Below are 21,956 nucleotides of genomic sequence, written 5' to 3'. Positions count from 1 at the left end.
CTATCATAATGTGAGTCTGATGGATGGAAAAAGTTCAATTCACTGGTTAATATTATATCATTGATCTCTAAAGTTTTCCTGCTGGACACTAGATGTTTCCTCCTTCACTGTAAAGTTCATCCTCAGTGTTTGTGACCTGCAGGCTTCAAGTTTCCGCATCACCTGTGTAAATTGAACACTGGACCCTGATTGGCTCCGAACTAGTTGTGATGTCACAAGTCCTGCTCGTAGGCCCGTCACTTAAAATCAGAATTTCAGTGAACTCAGAGAAACTTTCCTCCTCCAGCAGATGAATGAAAACAAACATCCAGCTGAAGGAAGAAGAAGAAGAAGAAACATCTCTGAGAGGAGGGGGGTTTATTCTGAAACTCTCCGCAGGAAGAGACTTGACGCTGGTCGAGGGGAGTTTACAAGGAGAGAAATATCTGGTCCACACGGAGAGGACAGACTTCCCGAGACAGACTGCGGGTCCAGCGGAGGACTGAGTGACCGTCAGCCGGGACACGGATGGCTCGGCCGCTGCTGGACGTTTAGTATGAGGCTGTGCGGCGGGAAACGGCCGGGAGACACCTACAGTCACACCTACAGTCACACCTACAGTCACAGCTACAGTCAAAACTACAGTCACCGCTACAGTCACTGCTACAACAGGAAGAAGAGGCAGAGAGCCGCCCGGTGACGGTTATTTACTGCAGCAGCAGAAGAAGAAGAAGAAGAAGATGAAGATGGGAGGAAGAGTGGAGCTGCTGGAGATCTGCTGCCTGCTGCTGCTGCTGAGCGGAAACTCTCAATGCAGAGGTGAGTGAGGAAGAGGAGGGTGAGGAAGAGGATTGTACTGTATGTGTGTGTGCAGACACATCATCATCATCTTCATTTAGTTTGTTCTGTACTTCACACAACTACACAGTACTGTACTACATACTATGAAGTACTACATACTATACAGTACTACACACTATACAGTACTACATACAGTACAGTATAAAGTACAGATTATTGTAGTACTGTACTCTACTACTTTGGTATGCTGTACTACACTGTATTACACGGCATTGTGATGTAGTGTACAATACTACACTGTACTACTACAATGTAAATATAATCCATTACTATTCTGTAATGTGTTGTATGATACTACACTGTAGCATACTCATCATCATCACTTTCTTCCTCTGTGATGTTGGCGTCTGCGGCGGTGAGGCTGGTCACTGCTGGATGTTGTCGTCTCGCAGCAGCTTCTTCTACTTTGCCTTCAGGTCTAGAGATGTGTCTTTGGTTAATGGTTTCCAGTAGTACTGGTTTCATGCCAGTCATTTCTAGGATGAAATCACTGGATTTACTCTCAGTGTGTGATCTCCTGAGGATCATCAGCTGGTTTAAGGGTCCATGTACTAACTACACTATACATCAATAGACTGTACTGAACCACACTGTACTACGCTACACTGCTATAATATATTATAGTCACACAGTTCTACTCTGTAAGTAGACTGTACTACACAGTACTACACTGTACTACACTGTATTACATTGTACTACACTGTACCACACTGTATTACACTGTACTACACTGTACCACACTGTACTACACTGCACTACACTGTATTACACTGTACTACACTGTAACACACTGCACTACACTGTACTACACTGTATTACACTGTACTACACTGTATTACATTGTACTACACTGTACCACACTGTACTACACTGTATTACACTGTACTACACTGTATTACATTGTACTACACTGTACCACACTGCAACACACTGTACCACACTGTAACACACTGCGACACACTGTAACACACTGTAACACACTGCAACACACTGTACCACACTGCAACACACTGTACCACACTGTAACACACTGTACCACACTGCAACACACTGTAACACACTGCAACACACTGTACCACACTGCAACACACTGTACCACACTGCGACACACTGTAACACACTGTAACACACTGCAACACACTGTACCACACTGCAACACACTGTAACACACTGCAACACACTGTACCACACTGCAACACACTGTACCACACTGTAACACACTGCGACACACTGCAACACACTGTACCACACTGTAACACACTGTACCACACTGTAACACACTGTACCACACTGCAACACACTGCAACACACTGTATTACATTGTACTACACTGTACCACACTGTACCACACTGTACTACACTGTACCACACTGTAACACACTGTACCACACTGCAACACACTGTAACACACTGTAACACACTGCGACACACTGTAACACACTGTACCACACTGCAACACACTGTACCACACTGTAACACACTGTACCACACTGCAACACACTGTAACACACTGCATTACATTGTACTACACTGTACCACACTGTACCACACTGTACTACACTGTACCACACTGTACTACACTGTACCACACTGCAACACACTGTAACACACTGTAACACACTGCGACACACTGTAACACACTGTACCACACTGCAACACACTGTACCACACTGTACCACACTGCAACACACTGTAACACACTGTATTACATTGTACTACACTGTACCACACTGTACTACACTGTACCACACTGCAACACACTGTAACACACTGTACCACACTGCAACACACTGTACCACACTGTAACACACTGTACTACACTGTAATACACTGTAACACACTGCGACACACTGTAACACACTGCAACACACTGCAACACACTGTACCACACTGCAACACACTGTACTACACTGTTCCACACTGCAACACACTGCAACACACTGTACCACACTGTAACACACTGTAACACACTGTAACACACTGTACTACACTATACCACACTGCAACACGCTGTAACACACTGTACCACACTGTAACACACTGTAACACACTGTACCACACTGTAACACACTGCAACACACTGTAACACACTGCAACACACTGTACCACACTGTAACACACTGTACTACACTGTACTGTGCTGTATATTAACATGTGACCCAGTGCAGCGGTGTGGCTCACTTGATCCAAACATGAAGACAAAGATAGAAAATCAGCAGAATGATCCTTTAAAACTTTACACAACACATGAAGCGTCAGCTGAGTGATATGAAGTGATTAAGATGTTTTAACAAACATCTTAATCACCACACATTATAGAATATGAAGCTCTGTGATTGGATGTTTCTTGTTGAAATGCATCTTGGGAGTTGTAGTTAACTTCTACCCTGAGATCTTTACATCCAGTCTTGTAGCTTCAACTTTTTACTGAAGAACCAGATATTTTCTAACACAGCTGTTCATCTGTTGCTCTGATGATTCAACAGCAGAGTTTCATGTTGATCAGAGCTGCAACTAATCATTATCATTATTATTATTATAGTGATTGATTCATCGTTTGGTCCACAAAATACCAGAAAACAGTGAAACTTGTTCATCAAGGTGACATCTGCAGACCAACAGCCCAACGTTAGCTGACTGGAACTGAGGAGTATTATAAATACTCAAACCATCAATCAATTATCAAAACATTTGTTGATCACTTCACCGACATTGTCTGTGAGATAAACAGAGAGACCTTTAACCCTGCAGCTCTATGAGGAGGCAGCATCCAGTTGCATTATGGGACATGTAGTATTCAACAGACTTCTCCACCTCTGCTGCTCATGTTTATGTTTAATCTGCTTCAACATGATGGATCAGTGACGTGCTTTAGTTAACGCAGCTTCAGTTGCACAACCTGCAGCCTGCAGCGCTCTGAGTCTCAAGTTTCTAAGACTGTTGAGTTTTATTTCTACAGAAGTGAATCAGAACAGAAGTCGTCTCTGTGTTCTTCTCTGTTCTTGTGAAACATCATCAGTTCCAGTTCAAACTCCTCATCTAGCCGAGTTCAGTCCAAACACCAGGATGTGTTGCTGCTCCGCCCGTTTTATCAGGGACGCATCAGGAGCCCACAGCCAAGTATCCCAGAATGCATTTCACACCAGCTGGCAGTGATGGCTGAGGTTGAGTCAGGCTGTTGTAATTTTCCGCAGCATTTTGATATATGATTTAATTCCTTCTGGAAGATAAATGTTGGTCTCACAGATGAAATCCAACATTAGCTTGTCTGAATGTAAAGTGAAGCTTCATGTTTTTACCTCTGAACTCCACATGTTCACACATAAACACGGATCACAATCAACACAGCAGTCTGTATTACATTTTGTTTTATTATTTTTTAATATTTTTTAATATTTTATTAAGCTACATAGGACTGGATTTTTATCAAAGCTACATTACAGACTGAATAACATAATTTACTGCAGAGATGAAGACGTCAAACTCCAGCTGAAGTCTTCCTGTTGGCAGCGTGTCCCCTCCAGGCTCCCGTAGACACGTCTTAGCGTGTCCCCTCTAGGCTCCTGTAGACACGTCTCACAGCGTGTCCCCTCCAGGCTCCCGTAGACACGTCTCAGCGTGTCCCCTCCAGGCTCCCGTAGACACGTCTCACAGCGTGTCCCCTCCAGGCTCCTGTAGACACGTCTCAGCGTGTCCTCTCCAGGCTCCAACAGCAGTGATGTTAAGCTAACGTAAGGCTAACATTAGCTGATCTCAGAACCCATCAGCTGATGATGGTTCAGCCTCTGAGGGCAACAACCAATATTTGGGATCTTCCGGAGTATCCGGAGTATCCGGAGTATCCGGATAACGTATGACAGATATCTGATATCACAGACTGGTCGTTGTTTACGGTCCGATCAGCAACTTGAGATGCAGGTATGGATGTGAGAGACGACATCTATGATCTGATACAAGCAGGATGTTTGTGAAAGAGCTTTAGTCTTAAAGAGGAGGAGAGTCGAGCTGGTGTCTTACAGCCTGTTGTGATACCAGGCGCCTTTAACAGTTAACAGTTTAAAACCAAACAACGTCAATACTTTTTGTAGGTGTTTTAGGTCCAAAGCGTTCCGCCTGTTGCTCCTCACATGACTGTTTACCCGCAAAGCATTTCCTGTAGAAACCAGATCACACAGCAGACAGGCTGGACAGAGGAACTACTTCCTGTAAAGAACATGAGAGAAGAAGAAGAGATACCAGACATCTGACTTTATACGCTGACCTCAGTTAGGTCAGCGTTGCACAAACGTTAGTCCATAAGTTAGCTAATGTTTCATCTGTATGGACAGACGTCTGCATATGAAGGGACAATATATGAGGACTGGAAGGGTCCTGCTTGTTGTGTGTGTTGTTTGGTGTTGTGTTTGTTGTTTTGATGTCACACGCGTGTGGTTGACAGCTGAGCGCTGTGATGCGTTCAGTGTTCCTCCTCAATCAACTTCATTTTCACAAGTCTTCATTCAGGAGTCCAAGTCAAGTCTGAAGTCTGTTTATGTGCAACTAAAGTACGAGTCACCAACTCCACTGCCAATGTGTGTGTGTGTGTGTGTGTGTGTGTGTGTGTGTGTGTTTGTGTGTGTGTGTGTTTGTGTGTGTTTGTGTGTGTGTGTGTGTGTGTGTGTGTGTGTGTGTGTTTGTGTGTGTGTGTGTGTGTGTGTGTGTGTTTGTGTGTTTTGGCGTCTCGTTCAGGCAGGTTGAGCATTAAGCAGCTTAGCGTCGACTCACAGCTGAGCGAGTCCCTCAGTTCCAACGCTGACAGGAAATAAACCCTGTTTAACACTCGAGTGTGTGTGTGTGTGTGTGTGTGTGTGTGTGTGTGTGTGTGTGTGTGTGTGTGTGTGTGTATGTGTGTGTTTCTTCTCAGTCAGATGAGGAACAGACAGAAACACTCAGAACAAACGTCTGGAGAGTCTGAATGAATCTGGATTTACAGGAACCCCCCCCCCCCCCCCACACACACACACACACACACAGCGTCTGTTTCCCTGAATCATGACTCATTCTCTGTTTGTCTCCATATAGAAAATGAAACTCTGGATCTGTTTCACACATTCAGCTTCTGTTGTTGTTGTTGTTGTTGTTGTTGTTGTTGTTGTTCTTCTTCTTCTTCTTCTTCTTCTTCTTCTTCTTCTTCTTCTTCTTCTTCTTCTTCTTCTTATTATTATTATTATTATTATTATTATTATTATTATTATTCCTGAAACTTTTTATAAAGATGGAAAAGTTGACAACAAACAGAACATTGTGATCAAATGTATCATAAATAAGTGTAGTTTTATTGAACATTGTATGAATGTGTTTGAAGTGTGATGTGGACAGTTGAAGTGTGATGTGGACAGTTGAGGGGTGATGTGGACAGTTGTAGTGTGATGTGGACAGTTGAGGTGTGATGTGGACAGGTGAAGTGTGATGTGGACAGTTGAGGTGTGATGTGGACAGTTGAAGTGTGATGTGGACAGTTGAGGTGTGATGTGGACAGTTGAAGTGTGATGTGGACAGTTGAGGGGTGATGTGGACAGTTGTAGTGTGATGTGGACAGTTGAGGTGTGATGTGGACAGTTGAAGTGTGATGTGGACAGTTGAGGTGTGATGTGGACAGTTGAAGTGTGATGTGGACAGTTGAGGGGTGATGTGGACAGTTGTAGTGTGATGTGGACAGTTGAGGTGTGATGTGGACAGTTGAAGTGTGATGTGGACAGTTGAGGTGTGATGTGGACAGTTGAAGTGTGATGTGGACAGTTGAGGGGTGATGTGGACAGTTGAAGTGTGATGTGGACAGTTGTAGTGTGATGTGGACAGTTGAAGTGTGATGTGGACAGTTGAAGGGTGATGTGGACAGTTGAAGTGTGATGTGGACAGTTGTAGTGTGATGTGGACAGTTGAAGTGTGATGTGGACAGTTGAAGTGTGATGTGGACAGTTGTAGTGTGATGTGGACAGTTGAAGTGTGATGTGGACAGTTGTAGTGTGATGTGGACAGTTGAAGGGTGATGTGGACAGTTGAAGTGTGATGTGGACAGTTGTAGTGTGATGTGGACAGTTGAAGTGTGATGTGGACAGTTGAGGGGTGATGTGGACAGTTGAAGTGTGATGTGGACAGTTGAAGGGTGATGTGGACAGTTGAAGTGTGATGTGGACAGTTGAGGGGTGATGTGGACAGTTGAAGTGTGATGTGGACAGTTGTAGTGTGATGTGGACAGTTGAAGTGTGATGTGGACAGTTGAGGTGTGATGTGGACAGTTGTAGTGTGATGTGGACAGTTGAGGTGTGATGTGGACAGTTGTAGTGTGATGTGGACAGTTGAAGTGTGATGTGGACAGTTGAGGTGTGATGTGGACAGTTGAGGTGTGATGTGAACAGGTGAAGTGTGATGTGGACAGTTGAGGGGTGATGTGGACATTTGAAGTGTGATGTGGACAGTTGAGGGGTGATGTGGACAGTTGAAGTGTGATGTGGACAGTTGAGGGGTGATGTGGACAGTTGTAGTGTGATGTGGACAGTTGAGGGGTGATGTGGACAGTTGTAGTGTGATGTGGACAGTTGAGGTGTGATGTGGACAGTTGAGGGGTGATGTGGACAGTTGAGGTGTGATGTGGACAGTTGTAGTGTGATGTGGACAGTTGTAGTGTGATGTGAACAGTTGAAGTGTGATGTGGACAGGTGAAGTGTGATGTGGACAGTTGAAGTGTGATGTGGACAGGTGAAGTGTGATGTGGACAGTTGTAGTGTGATGTGGACAGTTGAAGTGTGATGTGGACAGTTGAGGTGTGATGTGGACAGTTGTAGTGTGATGTGAACAGTTGAAGTGTGATGTGAACAGTTGAAGTGTGATGTGGACAGGTGAAGTGTGATGTGGACAGTTGAAGCCTGCAGGATGAAACATCTGCTGTCCAGCAGCAGAACTATAGAGATCAATAATATTGACAGATTCACAGATGATGGATCTTTAATGAGGAGGATTTTAAGCAGATAATTGATCTTTTCCTCTAGAAGAAGCATCAGACTCTGGTTATGATGAAGTCGTCTCTCTGAGACTGTGGACTAGTTTACTGCAGAAGAAGAAGAAAGATGATCGTGATGCTTCTTCAGTGGCTGTATGTCGCCACTGTTTATTATTCTTGGTTATTGATTATTGGCGTGTTTCTGAAGGAGGAGGAGGTGATTGGGGGTCCCACAGACCAACAAGCCAATCATCAATAAGGAGCCCAGAGCAGCCGCATGCTGCTGCAAAAAGCGTTCAACAGCCTTAATATGCAATCACTGGCTTTCATTATCAACCTGTCCATTATTTACTCCATTAATTGATTAGTTGGTCTATTAAAAGTCCAAGATGACGTCATCCAGTGTCTGGTTCTGTAGATGTTCGATTCATTGATCATCAAAACAGCTGGTGATTAATTTAACAGTCAGCAACTAATTGATGAACAGACTGAATGTTGCAGCTTTACATAAAACAACATCTTTGTTTTGTACTGAAGTTCTCTGAGAAACAAGCTGCTGAAGCTGTAAACATGTTCTGCACATGCTCAGTAGCGTCTGCTGTACACAGAACTGCTCTCTGGAGACTGAAAACATGATGCTGTTATTACAACACACGATGAAGGAACATGTGAACCAGTTTCCTTTAATCTGACAACATACTTACATCTGAACTTAACGATGAATCGTGTTTCTGTCGCTGCGGACGTCTCCTTTCTTAACTCTGATTGGCTCAGAATCACTGAACCAATCAGAGACGTTGACAGAGACGAAGATGTTTCTGGACTGAAGAGCTAAATGTTTGTTCAGGGGTTGTTTGATTTGTCCACCTGGTCACACAGATCACAGTCGGACCTGAATGTGGTTCAAGATGTTTGGTGGATTCTGTTGGATGATAAAGAGCTGTGGTCTCAGCTGGCCTCTGATTGGCTGCTTGCTTTGCCAGGCCTGTTAAACATCTTAACCCAGTTGGCTGATCCACATCCAGAACTGGAACTGAGCTCAATGTGAGAAGGAAAAAAAGAATCTAAATTCTTTAGCTTTTCTAGATTTTCTTAGTTTTCTCTAAACTGGTGTTGTTGTTTTAGTATCCAGACAGGACTCATTGCTTTTCTAAAGTGTCGTTTGTTTCACTTTGGTTTAACTTTTGCTAAAATCTTTCAAATTGTTGATGAATTAATGAGCTGTTGTGGTCGTTATGACGTCATTTACTGACCAGTAGTAAACTGGGTTTACTCCAGTCAAGGTAGTCGATACCAGACTTTGGACTGGTTCTGTACTGCAGGTTGTTTTAATGGTTTCCACCCAGTTTAAACAGTGAGAACTGGGAGTCTAACATCAAGGCAACGAGTTCAAAACCATTTCACTTTATTTAAACTGAAGATGTTGCCGTGTTGTAGTTGAACAAACTTCAAATGTCTTTTAAATCTGATTTTTAATCAGCTGGATGTGAAGAAGATGAAGATTTTGCTTCTAAATCCTTTCATGGCGTCGTCTTTCTCTACATGTTCTTCATGTTTAGCTTTTCAAAAATCTTTATTTTTCTTCCAACTTGTTTGGTTTTTATCTTTTTAAGATTTTTCTAGATTTCTTTTATGTTTCTTTAACTTCTGTTTACATTTTTTTCTTCATTTAGAAGTTTTTATTAAAGATTCATCTAGACTCTCATAAAGAGTCCTCTAAGAACCTCTTTAGGACCATCTCCATCTCCAGATGGTTTTCGTTGGTTTCTGTATATTTTAGATTAAAGCTCTTCAAGGTTCGTCTAGTTTGTTGCTAGAACAGAAAGTGACAGATGAGCTAAATGAAGTTAAATTAGATGAAATAAATCCGGGCTGATCAGTGGGGGGAACCTGAGAGCCGGATCAGGATCAGGATCAGGATCAGGATCAGGATCAGGATCAGACTGGAAGAGTTCTTAAAACAGAACAAAACAACTTGGATCAACGTGTTTTTACTGTTTGACCTCCTGATCTGAATGAAGACAGAAACAGAAACATCCCATAATAAACACTCACAGATTTACACAGCAGGACCTTCAAAAGTCTTCAAATCAACCAATAATAAAAGTGAACTGGAGTTTACGTTCTTCTCCAAAACGTCCTTAAATCCCCTCGAACATATATTTCTACAATAACATAATATCTCCTCCTCAGTCTGATCTATGTAGTAACGTGTTGGTGACTCTGCAGCTCCTCTCGGCTTTACGGAGCTTTATAGTGAGTTTCAGCTCGTTGTTTATCTGTTCTGCTTCACTCTCAGCGTCTCATAACGTCGTTTTCAGAGAGGAAAAGCTGTAAAAAGTCGCTGAACACGACCTGCTAACAGAGACAGTTAGCTGTAGACTAGCTGGTGAACATAGTTAAAGAGAGTCAGATATTTCCCTCAGGAGCTGCTAGAGAGCAGAAACAGCTAAAAGAGAAACACGACTCCACATGAATGTTGCTCCGTAAATAATCAGCTGTTTGCTAACAAGTTCAACATGTCAGCTTAAAGCTGATAATGTGACAGTGTTGTGTTCATTTTGACTGATATTGAACTTAATCTCACAGCGGCTGAGAGCTGAATTATCATCATAAACACAGAGACACACATACTCACACAGGATGATAAACTGTGCAGTCAGTCATGAAACGAGGCAAACAAACAGCAGCTAAGCCGGCAGTAATGTGAACACAAAGACTTTATGTAACAGAGAGAGAAAGGCAGGGACTGAACTGAGAGGAGCATTATATTACTCCTCATGTTTTATTTTCTGATCAGGACAAAATTATATAATTGATGAAAGATAAAGCTCTCTGATGTTCCTGTAATGTCCCAGAATCCCTCAGATAGTCCGATCTGAAGCTCAGCGCAGTGAGCTGAGGAGAGGCACTGCAGGACAACATTCACACACTGCTAACAGCTAACAGCTAACAGCTAACTGCTAACAGCTAACAGCTGATCAACACTCACTAGTTCACTGCTAACAGAGCTGGAGAGTGAATGACACTCAGTTTTGTGTATAAAATAACCAACAAACTGTCGGCAGATTGTCTCATTTGGAGGCGTCTCGTCTTCGTCCTCTGTGTTCGTCTGACTCCAGACATTCACATCAACATGTGGTCCCTTAAAAATCAGAACAATAATAAAGTTAAAGGGTTCATATTCTTCTTTTAGAGGTTTTCTGTTATTTATATCCTGTTCCGATGTTGGATGTTAAACACGGTCAAAGTTCCAAAACTTGAGGTGAATGTTTGCAGAAATGCTGCCTGCAAGACAAAACTCAGGGCTTCAACCTGCTTGACGCTTTTGCAACGTTTTTTTTCAACCTTGTTGACGAGCTGATGTCGGCTCATCACACACGCTCATAAACAGCCGTCTGTTCTGTAGCCTTGGTTGCTAGGTGGTTGCTGAGGTTGTTGCTAAGGTGGTTGCTAAGGTTGTTGCTAAGGTGGTTGCTAAGGTTGTTGCTAAGGTGGCTGCTAACGTTGTTGTTAAGGCTATTGCTAAGGTGGTTGCTAAGGTGTTTGCTAAGACTGTTAAGGCTGTTGCTAAGGTGGTTGCTAAGGTGGTTGCCAAGGTTGTTGCTAAGGCGGTTGCTAGGTGGTTGCTAAGGTTGTTGCTAAGGTGGTTGCTAACGTTGTTGTTAAGGCTATTGCTAAGGTGGTTGCTAAGGTGTTTGCTAAGACTGTTGTTAAGGCTGTTGCTAAGGTGGTTGCTAAGGTGGTTGCCAAGGTTGTTGCTAAGGCGGTTGCTAGGTGGTTGCTAAGGTTGTTGCTAAGGTGGCTGCTAACGTTGTTGTTAAGGCTATTGCTAAGGTGGTTGCTAAGGTGTTTGCTAAGACTGTTGTTAAGGCTGTTGCTAAGGTGGTTGCTAAGGTGGTTGCCAAGGTTGTTGCTAAGGCGGTTGCTAGGTGGTTGCTAAGGTTGTTGCTAAGGTGGTTGCTAACGTTGTTGTTAAGGCTATTGCTAAGGTGGTTGCTAAGGTGTTTGCTAAGACTGTTGTTAAGGCTGTTGCTAAGGTCGTTGCTAAGGTGGTTGCCAAGGTTGTTGCTAAGGCTGTTGCTAGGTGGTTGCTAAGGTATTTCCATGTGTTGTTCAGCTCCAACATGTACGGATGGATTTGAGAAGTTGACATTTGGAATAAAGAAGGTGGTTGCTAAGGTGGTTGCTAGGTGGTTGCTAAAGTGGTTGCTAAGGTCAGAATCACCAATCAGAACAGAGTGGGCTCATCAGGAGGCGGGGCCTTAAAGAGACAGGAGCTAAAACGGCCTGTTTCAGACAGAGGCTGAACTGAGGGGCTGCATAAAGGACCAGTAGAAGACAAATAAGCAGTTTTTATTCCAGTAGAGCCTCAGAATATAAATATAGAGCTGGAAATGTGCAGAATATGAGTCCTTTAAGGAGAAGCATCAGTCAATCCACTTTGAAATTAAAGAAAAAAGATGTTTCTCATAACTTGAGATCTTAAATCTTTTAATCTAAACGTTCAGGTTGTTTCAGATGGAAACAAACATGAATGTAGAAAACAGACTTTTAATCCCTTGTTTTGTTCCTGGAACTATTTGATTGAAATAAAAAACTATTTATCTTCTTCTTCTATCATCTTTAAAGGCTTTCAGGTCTTGTTCAGATGTTGGAAGTTTTGTCAGTTTTCTGTCATAAATCAGAAACAAACACTATTAATGAACAGTGTTGTTGCAGGTTTCATTATAAATCTGACCTAACGTCATGTTTAACATGACAGGTGATTGTCATAGTTACCCATGTTTACCTGAGCAGGTCAGCAGGGAGGAGAGCAGGCTGCAGCTTATATTTGTTTCAAGGTTTTTTTTGTTTAGTTTTGTCTGTTTCATTAATACTTTTGTTAATAAAAACAGTTTTAACATCCCTTTAAAAGTTCCCGGAGCCAAATAACATCATCTGGGCTCCATACGGGGCGACAGTAACGTCCAGCATGTTGGACTCTTAGAAAACAAGAAGACGGATCAATAAGATCAATAACAGCAGAACGAGGTTTTTATGTGACGATGCGGCTCCGGGCAGGACGACGAGGAGGTCGTTAGCTGCAGCCGTTACCACGGTTACAGATTACTACATCCAGTCTGTTGTGTTGTGAACAGATGGAGACGAACTGAACTCACACTTTACTCATCTTTAAACTGTGTGTGTGTGTGTGTGTGTGTGTGTGTGTGTGTGTGTACTTCTATCTTTGTGTGAACCAGTTACAGTTCATGGTTTATTATTTTTGGGGCTTTGAAACACACACACACACACACACAGTCAGAATACAGTAACCTGCAAATAACACTTGATATCCTATTGTTATTTAAAATGGTCATATGTTGATATTAATGAGGTCATATGTTGATATTAATGAGGTCATATGTTGATATTAATGAGGTCATATGTTGATATTAATGAGGTAATAATGGTTACCTGGTTAATTAGCAGATAAACATGCTAAAATTCTTCCTCATGTTCCAAACATTGACTGTTGTTTTAAGGAAACCCTGTAACGCTGTGATTTGTTGCCTGGAAACACAAAATGACTCAAAACGAGTAATTAAGAGTCTAAATACTCGACACTGTGTTTGCAGTTTCCATGTTGTCTGCTGTTCACTGACCGACTGTTTCCTCCCGCAGACTCCCAGACTGAACACCTCTCCTCCTATCAGCTGACTGTCCCTCGACCAATAGGAGGCCGGCTGAGGAGGGAAGTACACGGCGAGCCGCCCAGTCAGGTACTGAGGTTTGGACTTCTGTCGTGTCTGTTTCTAGTTTCTCTCTTTTCCCTCCATCTGAGTTCCCTCCTCTCTCTCTCTCTCTCTCTCTCTCTCTCTCTGCGCTGTGTGACCTCTGACCTCAGGAAGTGCAAAGTCAGCACAGGATCAGCTGACCAGTCAGGTCCACTTCCTGTCTGTGTGACCTCACTCGACCCTCGCTGTGTCAGCAGCAGATTATCTCTCCTCACTGAGTCCACAACTGTTTGAACATGAAAAAAGAAAAAGATGCTTCCAGTGTATATTAATAGTGAGATGATGATGATGATGATGATGATGATGATGATGACGATGATGATGATGATGATGATGACGATGATGATGATGATACTAACAGACCTCAGATTAAACCAACCAGCTTCCATTCAAAAAGCCTCAACTTCTCTCTAAATAGAGTCAACATATAAATAATAAAAACATTTTAAAATACACAAACAGAAAACTGCTCGTTGTAACTTCCAACAGTTTGAGTCCTAAATGTATTTATTATTATTGCTCCGTTAATAAGATGTTTAGACTTACAGCAGCTGATGATGTCTGCTGTCTGGTCGTTTGATTGACAGCTGTGATTGACAGCTGTGATTGACAGCTGGCTCACCTGCTGCTCTTCCCGCCTTCAGGACTCACACTGAGTCCGACTGTTGTCGGTCTCGTTGTCGTTGTTCAACTGATGTAATATTGTATTGAACAGTTTTATCTTCACACAATGAACAGCAGCCTGATTGATTCATGGTGGAAGGAAAGTGTTGTTATTGAAGTATTGATCAGATCAGATTATGTGTTCGTCATCTCGTCATATTTACTGGATTTACATGATTCTTCTGTTTACATCGTTATCTACTGATTTGATATAATAATAATAATAAACAAATAAATCATATATATATAAAGGGTAGAGATATAAAGGTATATTTTCAGGACACTTGTTTGATATCCCATCATAATCTGATTGATAAGTGACATGTTGTTGACTGTATGGACTGTAAATAGAAGTTATGATCTGGACAGTTTAGAATAAGTCTGAATAAGGTGAAGAGTTGTTGGTGATGATGGTAGATGAGCTTCAGCTACTATTTCAGTAAAAACTGTACATCATCACGTGTGCATTATGGGAAAGGACTCATACTTTAATAGAACTTAACTTTAATAAAAATAAAGATCAATCAGTGTGGTCTTTATATTTGATGAGAGACTCGATCCTCCTGAGGCGTGATGAGACCAGAGATGTTTTTGTTGCTCCGTCTTCCTCTTTGTGGGACTAACTTGACTTCATCCTGGGGCTAACTGGGCTAACTGGGCCCTGCTCCAGAGCCTAGTTAGCCCAGAGTTTGCAGGGTTATTCCCTGATTATTATTCCAGATTTCATCTTCAATTCTCTCCACTATAAGGCAGAGTAGCAGCAGTGGATAGCTCCTTGTGTTAGCCAACAGTTAGCTTGTTGTAGCAGCCTGAAGGACTCTTTATACATCCATGGAAGGACTGTTAAGGACTGTTAAGCTAATGGGAGAAATTATCTGGACTGTGCAGTGCAGCAGCAGCAGGACACCACCAGGGAGGCTGGAGAGAGAAACAACTGGAGAAACAACCAGGAGAGTTAGCTTGTTTGTCATTAATGCTAATGATATCAGACTGGTTAACCAGCAGCCACAAAGTTCTGTTAACTAACAAACAAGATGACAAATGGATGTTATGACATGAATACTTCATCTCCATGATAGAAAGAAGAAGACATCAGATAACGTGAGTCAGATACAGCTTCTCTCTCTCTGTCTCTTTGGTCGCTAATTTCATCTCTGATGGTTAAATGTCTCTGTGTGGCTGTTGTGTGAATTTATCTCCTTAACAAGAATGCAGCAGAGATCATATACAAATATAATGTGCTGTAGGTAGTTTGCTTGTTGAAGTTACAGTGAGCTGTCTTTTTAATTGAGTGGTTGTTCAGTCACCTGTTGATGTTGTGTGATTAGTGAATGAGTGCAGGAGGTCTGACTGCTGCTTCTGACAGTTTCTTTAGTTGGTTTTTAAGCTGAGCCGTATATTGAGTAATAAGCTTAAAGTAACTAGAATAACAAGTGTTAACTAGTGGTGTAACGGATTGTAGTTGATCCGTGATCCGTACGGAACACCCCCCACGGTTTGGCAGGCATATGAACTGCAGATTAATTTCAAAATTTAATGTCTCATTTAAGACAAAGTAAACAAACTGCTGTAAGTACAAGTCATGGACAGACAGCATGTCGCTAACGCTAACAGGGATTTTGAAGGGTAACGATCAAACCAGCATCTAACAGGTTGAAGTGACATCTGAGTTGTTTACCTGCTGTTTGATGTGCTGCAGCTGAGCAGCTAATTAGCATCTAGCTGCTAACTGATGTTAGCGGTGAATGTTTGTTATCATCAAGTTTTGATGATGTGGACAGAGGCTGTTTCATTCACTGTTTAAAAGAGGAAGGTTTCATGCCTCATATTGCAATAACTGAGCATTGAATATTTTATATATTTTATTTTATTTAAACATTGGACATCTGAAATGTTGTTTTCATTTAAGACCATGGGCAAAAGTTCCTTGCTGTGTCTGGCTGTAAGTGTGTTACAGAATAAATGGAAAACAAAGTTTTATTTGTCTCCCTCCCTTTTTTTTTGCTGATCCTAATAATGATCTGATCCGTGACTCAAATCCGTGATACGATCCGAACCGTGAGTTTTGTGATCCGTTGCACCCCTAGTGTTAACATGTCAGCTTTGTAGACCATATTTTATATGTCGTGCACATAGATAAGAGTGTGTAAGTCATGTATTTGATACGTGCATTAATACTTTCTGATGTGAACCTACACTTTTAGATCTGTGAATGTTTTTAGTGTTCAGTCTTTCTAGTATTCAGCACTGATCTGTTCCTGCATCACATTATAAGCTCTGTGCTACTTTATATATTTCTGTATACTAAGAAAATACACAGGAAACACAAGTAAATCATGTGATATGTTGTCTGTTTTTGATGAGAACATAAATTTGTCGTCACAATAGAACAATACTATAAATTTGAATTTAACTTTGTTGGTAAAATGACACATTTGATCCACTCCATGGCTAAAATGAGCTCTTCTTTGTTTAGATGCTAAATGTCTTTAAAGAAGCAGCCTTTTCACCACTAAAGCAAATTGTTTTATTGACATATAAAATTGCCCCCCCCCCCCCCCTCCGATTTCATCAGGTGGGACAATGATATAGTTTGATGCGGTTTGTTGGTTTTCCTCCCCAATTTTTTGAGTCACCAGCCGCCACTGGTTCAGGTCAAAGGTCAAACTCAGCCACATCTCAGTTTTCACTTTTTGCTTGTTTAAAAACTCTTGTGAGATTTTGCAGCGTGTTTGGATCACTGTCATGTTGGAAAACTCTTTCTTGAGACTGAAACATCGTCTCCTCGTGCAGCTCCGTGTTTGACAGTCGGCACCGTGCAGCCACGTGGTCCCGGTCTGGTCCACAGTAAACATGCTGGACTCCATCTGATCCCAACTCAGTGACTTTAGTTTCATCTGAAGAAAGAACGCGCCGCCAGCGTTCATCAGGCTGCTTTTGTGAGCAGTAGTTTTCTTCTTGGACGTCGTCTGCAGCTTCCACAGATGATCAGCTGAGTCAGAAGCTGAGAAGGATCCTCCTTCACCTGCTGACCTGCTGCAGCTGTGTGATGATGATCTTGTATCTTCATCTTGTTCAGGCAGTTTCTCACCGTGTGGAGCCTTGTTGCTTTAGACTCAAGCCAACATTGAGGAAGCTGTGATGTTCAGAAGATATTGAATATTGAAGAAGATTTCATATCTCTACTGTTACACTGTACTACACACACAGCAGAGAGGACGATTGTGTCCACTGACATCACTTTTCCCACCCTTCCTCCCTCCCACACACACACACTCACACACACACACAAAGAGAGAGAAAAAAAGAGAGAGAGAGAAAAAGAGAGAGAGAGAGAGAGAGAGAGAGAGAGAGAGAGAGAGAGAGAGAGAGAGAGAGAGAGAGTGGGCGCTAAAATGTTCAGCATGTTGATGTTGTGACATCATCACATCACAATGTTAGTGAGTTTACAGCAGCTGATAATAATGTAAATCCTGATGTCACATGACAACCTGTACAAGTACACACTGATACACATGATGTCATAAATAATAATACCAAACCACTACTGCAGTACTTTAACTACATCAAGCTCATAATACTTATGTACTTTTACTGCAATACTTTAACTACATCAAGCTCATAATACTTGTGTACTTTTACTGCAGTAAAGTATCGGAGTACTTCTTCCACCGCTGGTCACATGTTTGAGACTCAGTCAGGCGTCTTCCTGTTCAGACAGGAAGTTAGAAGACAAAACAACGCAGTCAGAGAACATTCTCGTTGAAATGCATTCTGGGTAGTGTTTTATTTTAAAGCTCTTTTAATTTGATACTAATTTCCGGAGTAATTTGCAGCTATTTAACAGTTAACAGAGAGGAAGCTGCAGTTTGGTACAAATTATAAGAAAAACAGAGAAAAGCTCCTGATGATATTTGGGTTTATATGAAGGTTTTCATTTGTACAAATGAGACTCTTGTCAGTTTTCAGTGTGAAGTTTTCTGTCAAACTATTTTTCAGCATATTAGTTTTTTTCAATAATTTCCTAAAAGTATGAGTTGTGTAACTGATCATTCTGAGTTTATGAATTAAAACTACACTGAAAAACAATGAATATCTGTCAGTTAAAGAAACGTGAAGTGTGTAATGTTCCTGTTTGTATCAAACAGCATCATCGTCCCAGTAAAACGTCCTCAACATTCACTGTAAACAGCTGCAGGTTGATCATTAACCTGTGAATGACTCCACTAACGAACCGTCTCTGTCTCCGTCTGCAGGTCTCCTATATGATCAGCGTGGACGGACGTGATCATGTGGTTCACCTGGAGAGAAACCAGTAAGTTGTGATTGGAAGCTGTATTGATTACTGGGCTGAGGGTGTCATGTTGTTATCTGTAGACACTCACTGACATTTACAACTGTTCAGTGGGGAAGAAAGGAGAAAGTGCAAAGAATTATGGGAGAGTTTTGACCCTGATGTATGGAAGCCTATAGGGGACTTTATTAAAATGATCATGTAAACTTGTAGTTCCACTATAGCTTTATGATTTCACACATGTATATATATATATATATATAACACATTCTGTCAGTCATCCTCCTTCATGAACATTTACTAGTTCTACCATCGACTGAGTGTAAATATGGAGGACATGACGGCTCCCAACTGGATACGGCGTCGGAGGCGGGGCCTGTTCATTCTATTAAAGTTGCTCAGTGGCGCATGAAGCCAAAAAAGCCACTTCCTGAAAACATACTGTGCACGCCATAGGGAGCATGCTCACCAGAGACCGAGACCACTGACTTCCTGTTTAGTCCTCTGGTTAACTTGAAATGGAGATAAAACGATTCAATCCTGACTTTACAGCAAGTTCTGACAGTGAAACGAGTCGTTTCGCAGGTTGTGATGCTCAAAAAAAATGTATCCGCTGATTTACAGACGTCTCTTTCATGATGTGAGTCTGTGGGTGACGTTGTAATTACACAGTTTGGCCACTATGTCTACTATGAATTGGCTTTAAAGCCCGACGCCGTTCCTGTATCCAGTTCTCTTTATACAACCATGACGACATCTGGATCGCCCCCTGGTGGCCGCTGCAGCATAGGTCACAAGCCCCGCCCCCTCCTGATGAGTTAGTTTTCAATTATTTATTTGACGATTTAAAAAGGGGGCGTGACGTCATGATTGACAGCTGTGACAGACGCTCTCAAACCTCCGTCAGACAGCGGGGGGGCTGAGGGGGTGTGTCCCGCGGACCGTCATCCCGCCTCCCAATAAAAATGCAAATTGTAGTATTGCATTATATTTTTAATTTTTACTCAAATAAAATAGATATGTGAGAAATGATGATGCTATTGTTGAATTACATTTTAATAAAGTCCCTTATAGGCTTCCATACTGTTGGCTGATCTGTAGTTAATAATTAATGTTAGTGTGCAGGATGAAGAATTAAGACACGTTATTATCTGGTCTGATGACATCATATCGGACACTGCTGATTGGACAATCGAATCCATCAGTGAATGATAAAGAAAACACAGCTGATAATCTTGTTTTTACTGTTTGACATTTAATTCTCTGAAGGACGTTTATCTGTTTAAACGTCAGAGACAGTGAGTTCAGCTGAGTGTTACAGGATCAGAGTGTTTCCTGTTTCAGAAGGTTCTGATGTGATTCATGTTGACAGAAGAAGAAGAAACTCTCAGATTGTTGTATCTCCTCTCTGACGGTGTTCACGTCGACCTCGCTGATATTCAGCGGACTGATCAGCTTCTCTTTCTAAAGCAGGAGGCTCCGTGACGACCTCCTGCTGCTCCTGGATGAAGCTTTTTACAGTTCGTCCAGGTTAATCTGGTTAATCTTCGTTAAAGCCGTCTGTCCTCACTAAAACTGCTCATTTTCACCTCAAAGGGAGTTTTTCCAAAACGTTCTCCTGAGAGGATAAATCCTGAGTTTCAGTGTGTACGAGAGAAACAAATGTGTTTATAAGCTGCGATCAGATAAATGTTTTATACTCGTTGTCTGACAACGGAAACAGAAAAGTGTGTAAATGAGTGAACTAAATTTATGTTGTGTTGTTTAGATGTTTTATGAAAACAACCATTTTCAGTAAAAACATCACCTTATAATTAGAGCTGCAACTAACGATTATTTTCATTATCAATTAATCTGACAATTATTTTCTCGATTAATTGTTTGATCTGTAAAATGTTTTTAAAAGGTGACAGTGATGTCTTCAGTTTACTAACAGTGTTAAATGTTAGATATTTAATTTACTTTCATATATGACAAAGAAAGACACATTTCAGAAGCTGGAACATTCAAATTTTGGGCACTTTTGCTTGAAAATTGAAGAAACGATTAATTATTAACCAAAAAGTTGTTGATTAACTTTTTGTCGATCTACTGATCAATCATTCAACTAAATGTTACTTATAAGTTTGATGGTTTAGTTTGGACGTCTTGTTTAAAACCTGATCAGAACAGTAAGTTTGTGTTTCTAGCGTTGTGGTGACATAGTGACGCCTCTCAGGGCTGACTGGTGAATTACTGTAGCTGGAGAGCTAACTGCTGGCATGCTAACCAGCCAGGAACATGCTAATCAACCGGGAACACGCTAACCAGCCAGGAGTGTGCTAGCCCGCCAGGAACATGCAAGCCCGCCAGGAACATGCTAATCAACCAGGAACATGCTAATCAACCAGGAACATGCTAGCCAGCCAGGAACATGCTAATCAACCGGGAACACGCTAACCAGCCAGGAGTGTGCTAGCCCGCCAGGAACATGCAAGCCCGCCAGGAACATGCTAATCAACCAGGAACATGCTAATCAACCAGGAACATGCTAGCCAGCCAGGAACATGCTAATCAACCAGGAACATGCTAATCAACCAGGAACATGCTAGCCAGCCAGGAACATGCTAATCAACCAGGAACATGCTAATCAACCAGGAACACACTAACCAGCCAGGAACATGCTAGCATCGGCCTTCACAATCATGGTCACAATAGCTCTCCGACAGTGTTCCCAACTTAACAACTTTCTTGCTAGATTTGGTGACTTTTAACATCTTTTAAATCCACACAGTCATTTAAAAGTTTATATTTTATACTCCGACACAGATTTACAGTTTTTATGTGACAGCTGCCGGCTGCTGCTGCTGGTCGATTAATAAAAAATCAATAAAAACACATGATGTTGTTTTCAGACTGCTGCTTCCTGCAGACTTCACTGTGTTCTCCTACAGTCAGAACGGATCCCTGCTGACATCCAGACCACCTGTCCAGGTAACACACACACACACACACAATCACACACACACACAATCACACAGCAGGTTACCACATAAATATACTATGTTCATTATATATTTAACCATGTAAATGCAGGAAATAACATTAACATAGTTTCATTTGATTTATTTAAGGAACCTTGATGATTTTTATCTTTCACTGTAAACCAGAGCAGATAAACATGTTGTCTGACGTCTCCGCTTCACTGAGCCTGTTTAGTTTATTGAAACAAGATTTTTCCCAGCAAGAGGCATGATGGGAGTTTCCTCTGTGTGTGTGTGTGTGTGTGTAGTAATTGCGTTGATATTTCCTGTCTGCTGACCTGCTGCACTCTTCCCCTCTCTCTCTCTCTCTCTCTGTCTGTGTGTCTGCAGTGTCTGACAGATATTTGATATTTGATCAATCATTAATGATTGACAGCCTG

General features: G+C 41.8%; 1 protein-coding gene across 2 annotated transcripts in view; it reads left to right on the top strand.

Annotated features, from left to right (window-relative positions):
• Nucleotides 1-316: 316 nt before the first annotated feature.
• The window catches only part of LOC121904611 (disintegrin and metalloproteinase domain-containing protein 9-like), a 45,312-nt gene continuing 23,672 nt past the window's right edge, over nucleotides 317-21,956 (top strand). For both annotated transcript variants that reach the window (XM_042422446.1, XM_042422445.1), the window contains exons 1-4: nucleotides 317-798; nucleotides 13,484-13,581; nucleotides 18,516-18,574; nucleotides 21,448-21,526. In XM_042422446.1, coding sequence (XP_042278380.1) covers nucleotides 720-798; nucleotides 13,484-13,581; nucleotides 18,516-18,574; nucleotides 21,448-21,526 — 315 coding nt within the window. In that variant the 5' untranslated portion in view covers nucleotides 317-719. The remainder of the gene's footprint in view (nucleotides 799-13,483; nucleotides 13,582-18,515; nucleotides 18,575-21,447; nucleotides 21,527-21,956) is intronic.

Source organism: Thunnus maccoyii, chromosome 9 (genome assembly GCF_910596095.1).
Source record: "Thunnus maccoyii chromosome 9, fThuMac1.1, whole genome shotgun sequence".
In the NCBI taxonomy this organism is placed as follows: Eukaryota; Metazoa; Chordata; class Actinopteri; order Scombriformes; family Scombridae; genus Thunnus; species Thunnus maccoyii.
This window is presented reverse-complemented; position numbering and strand designations above follow the sequence as displayed.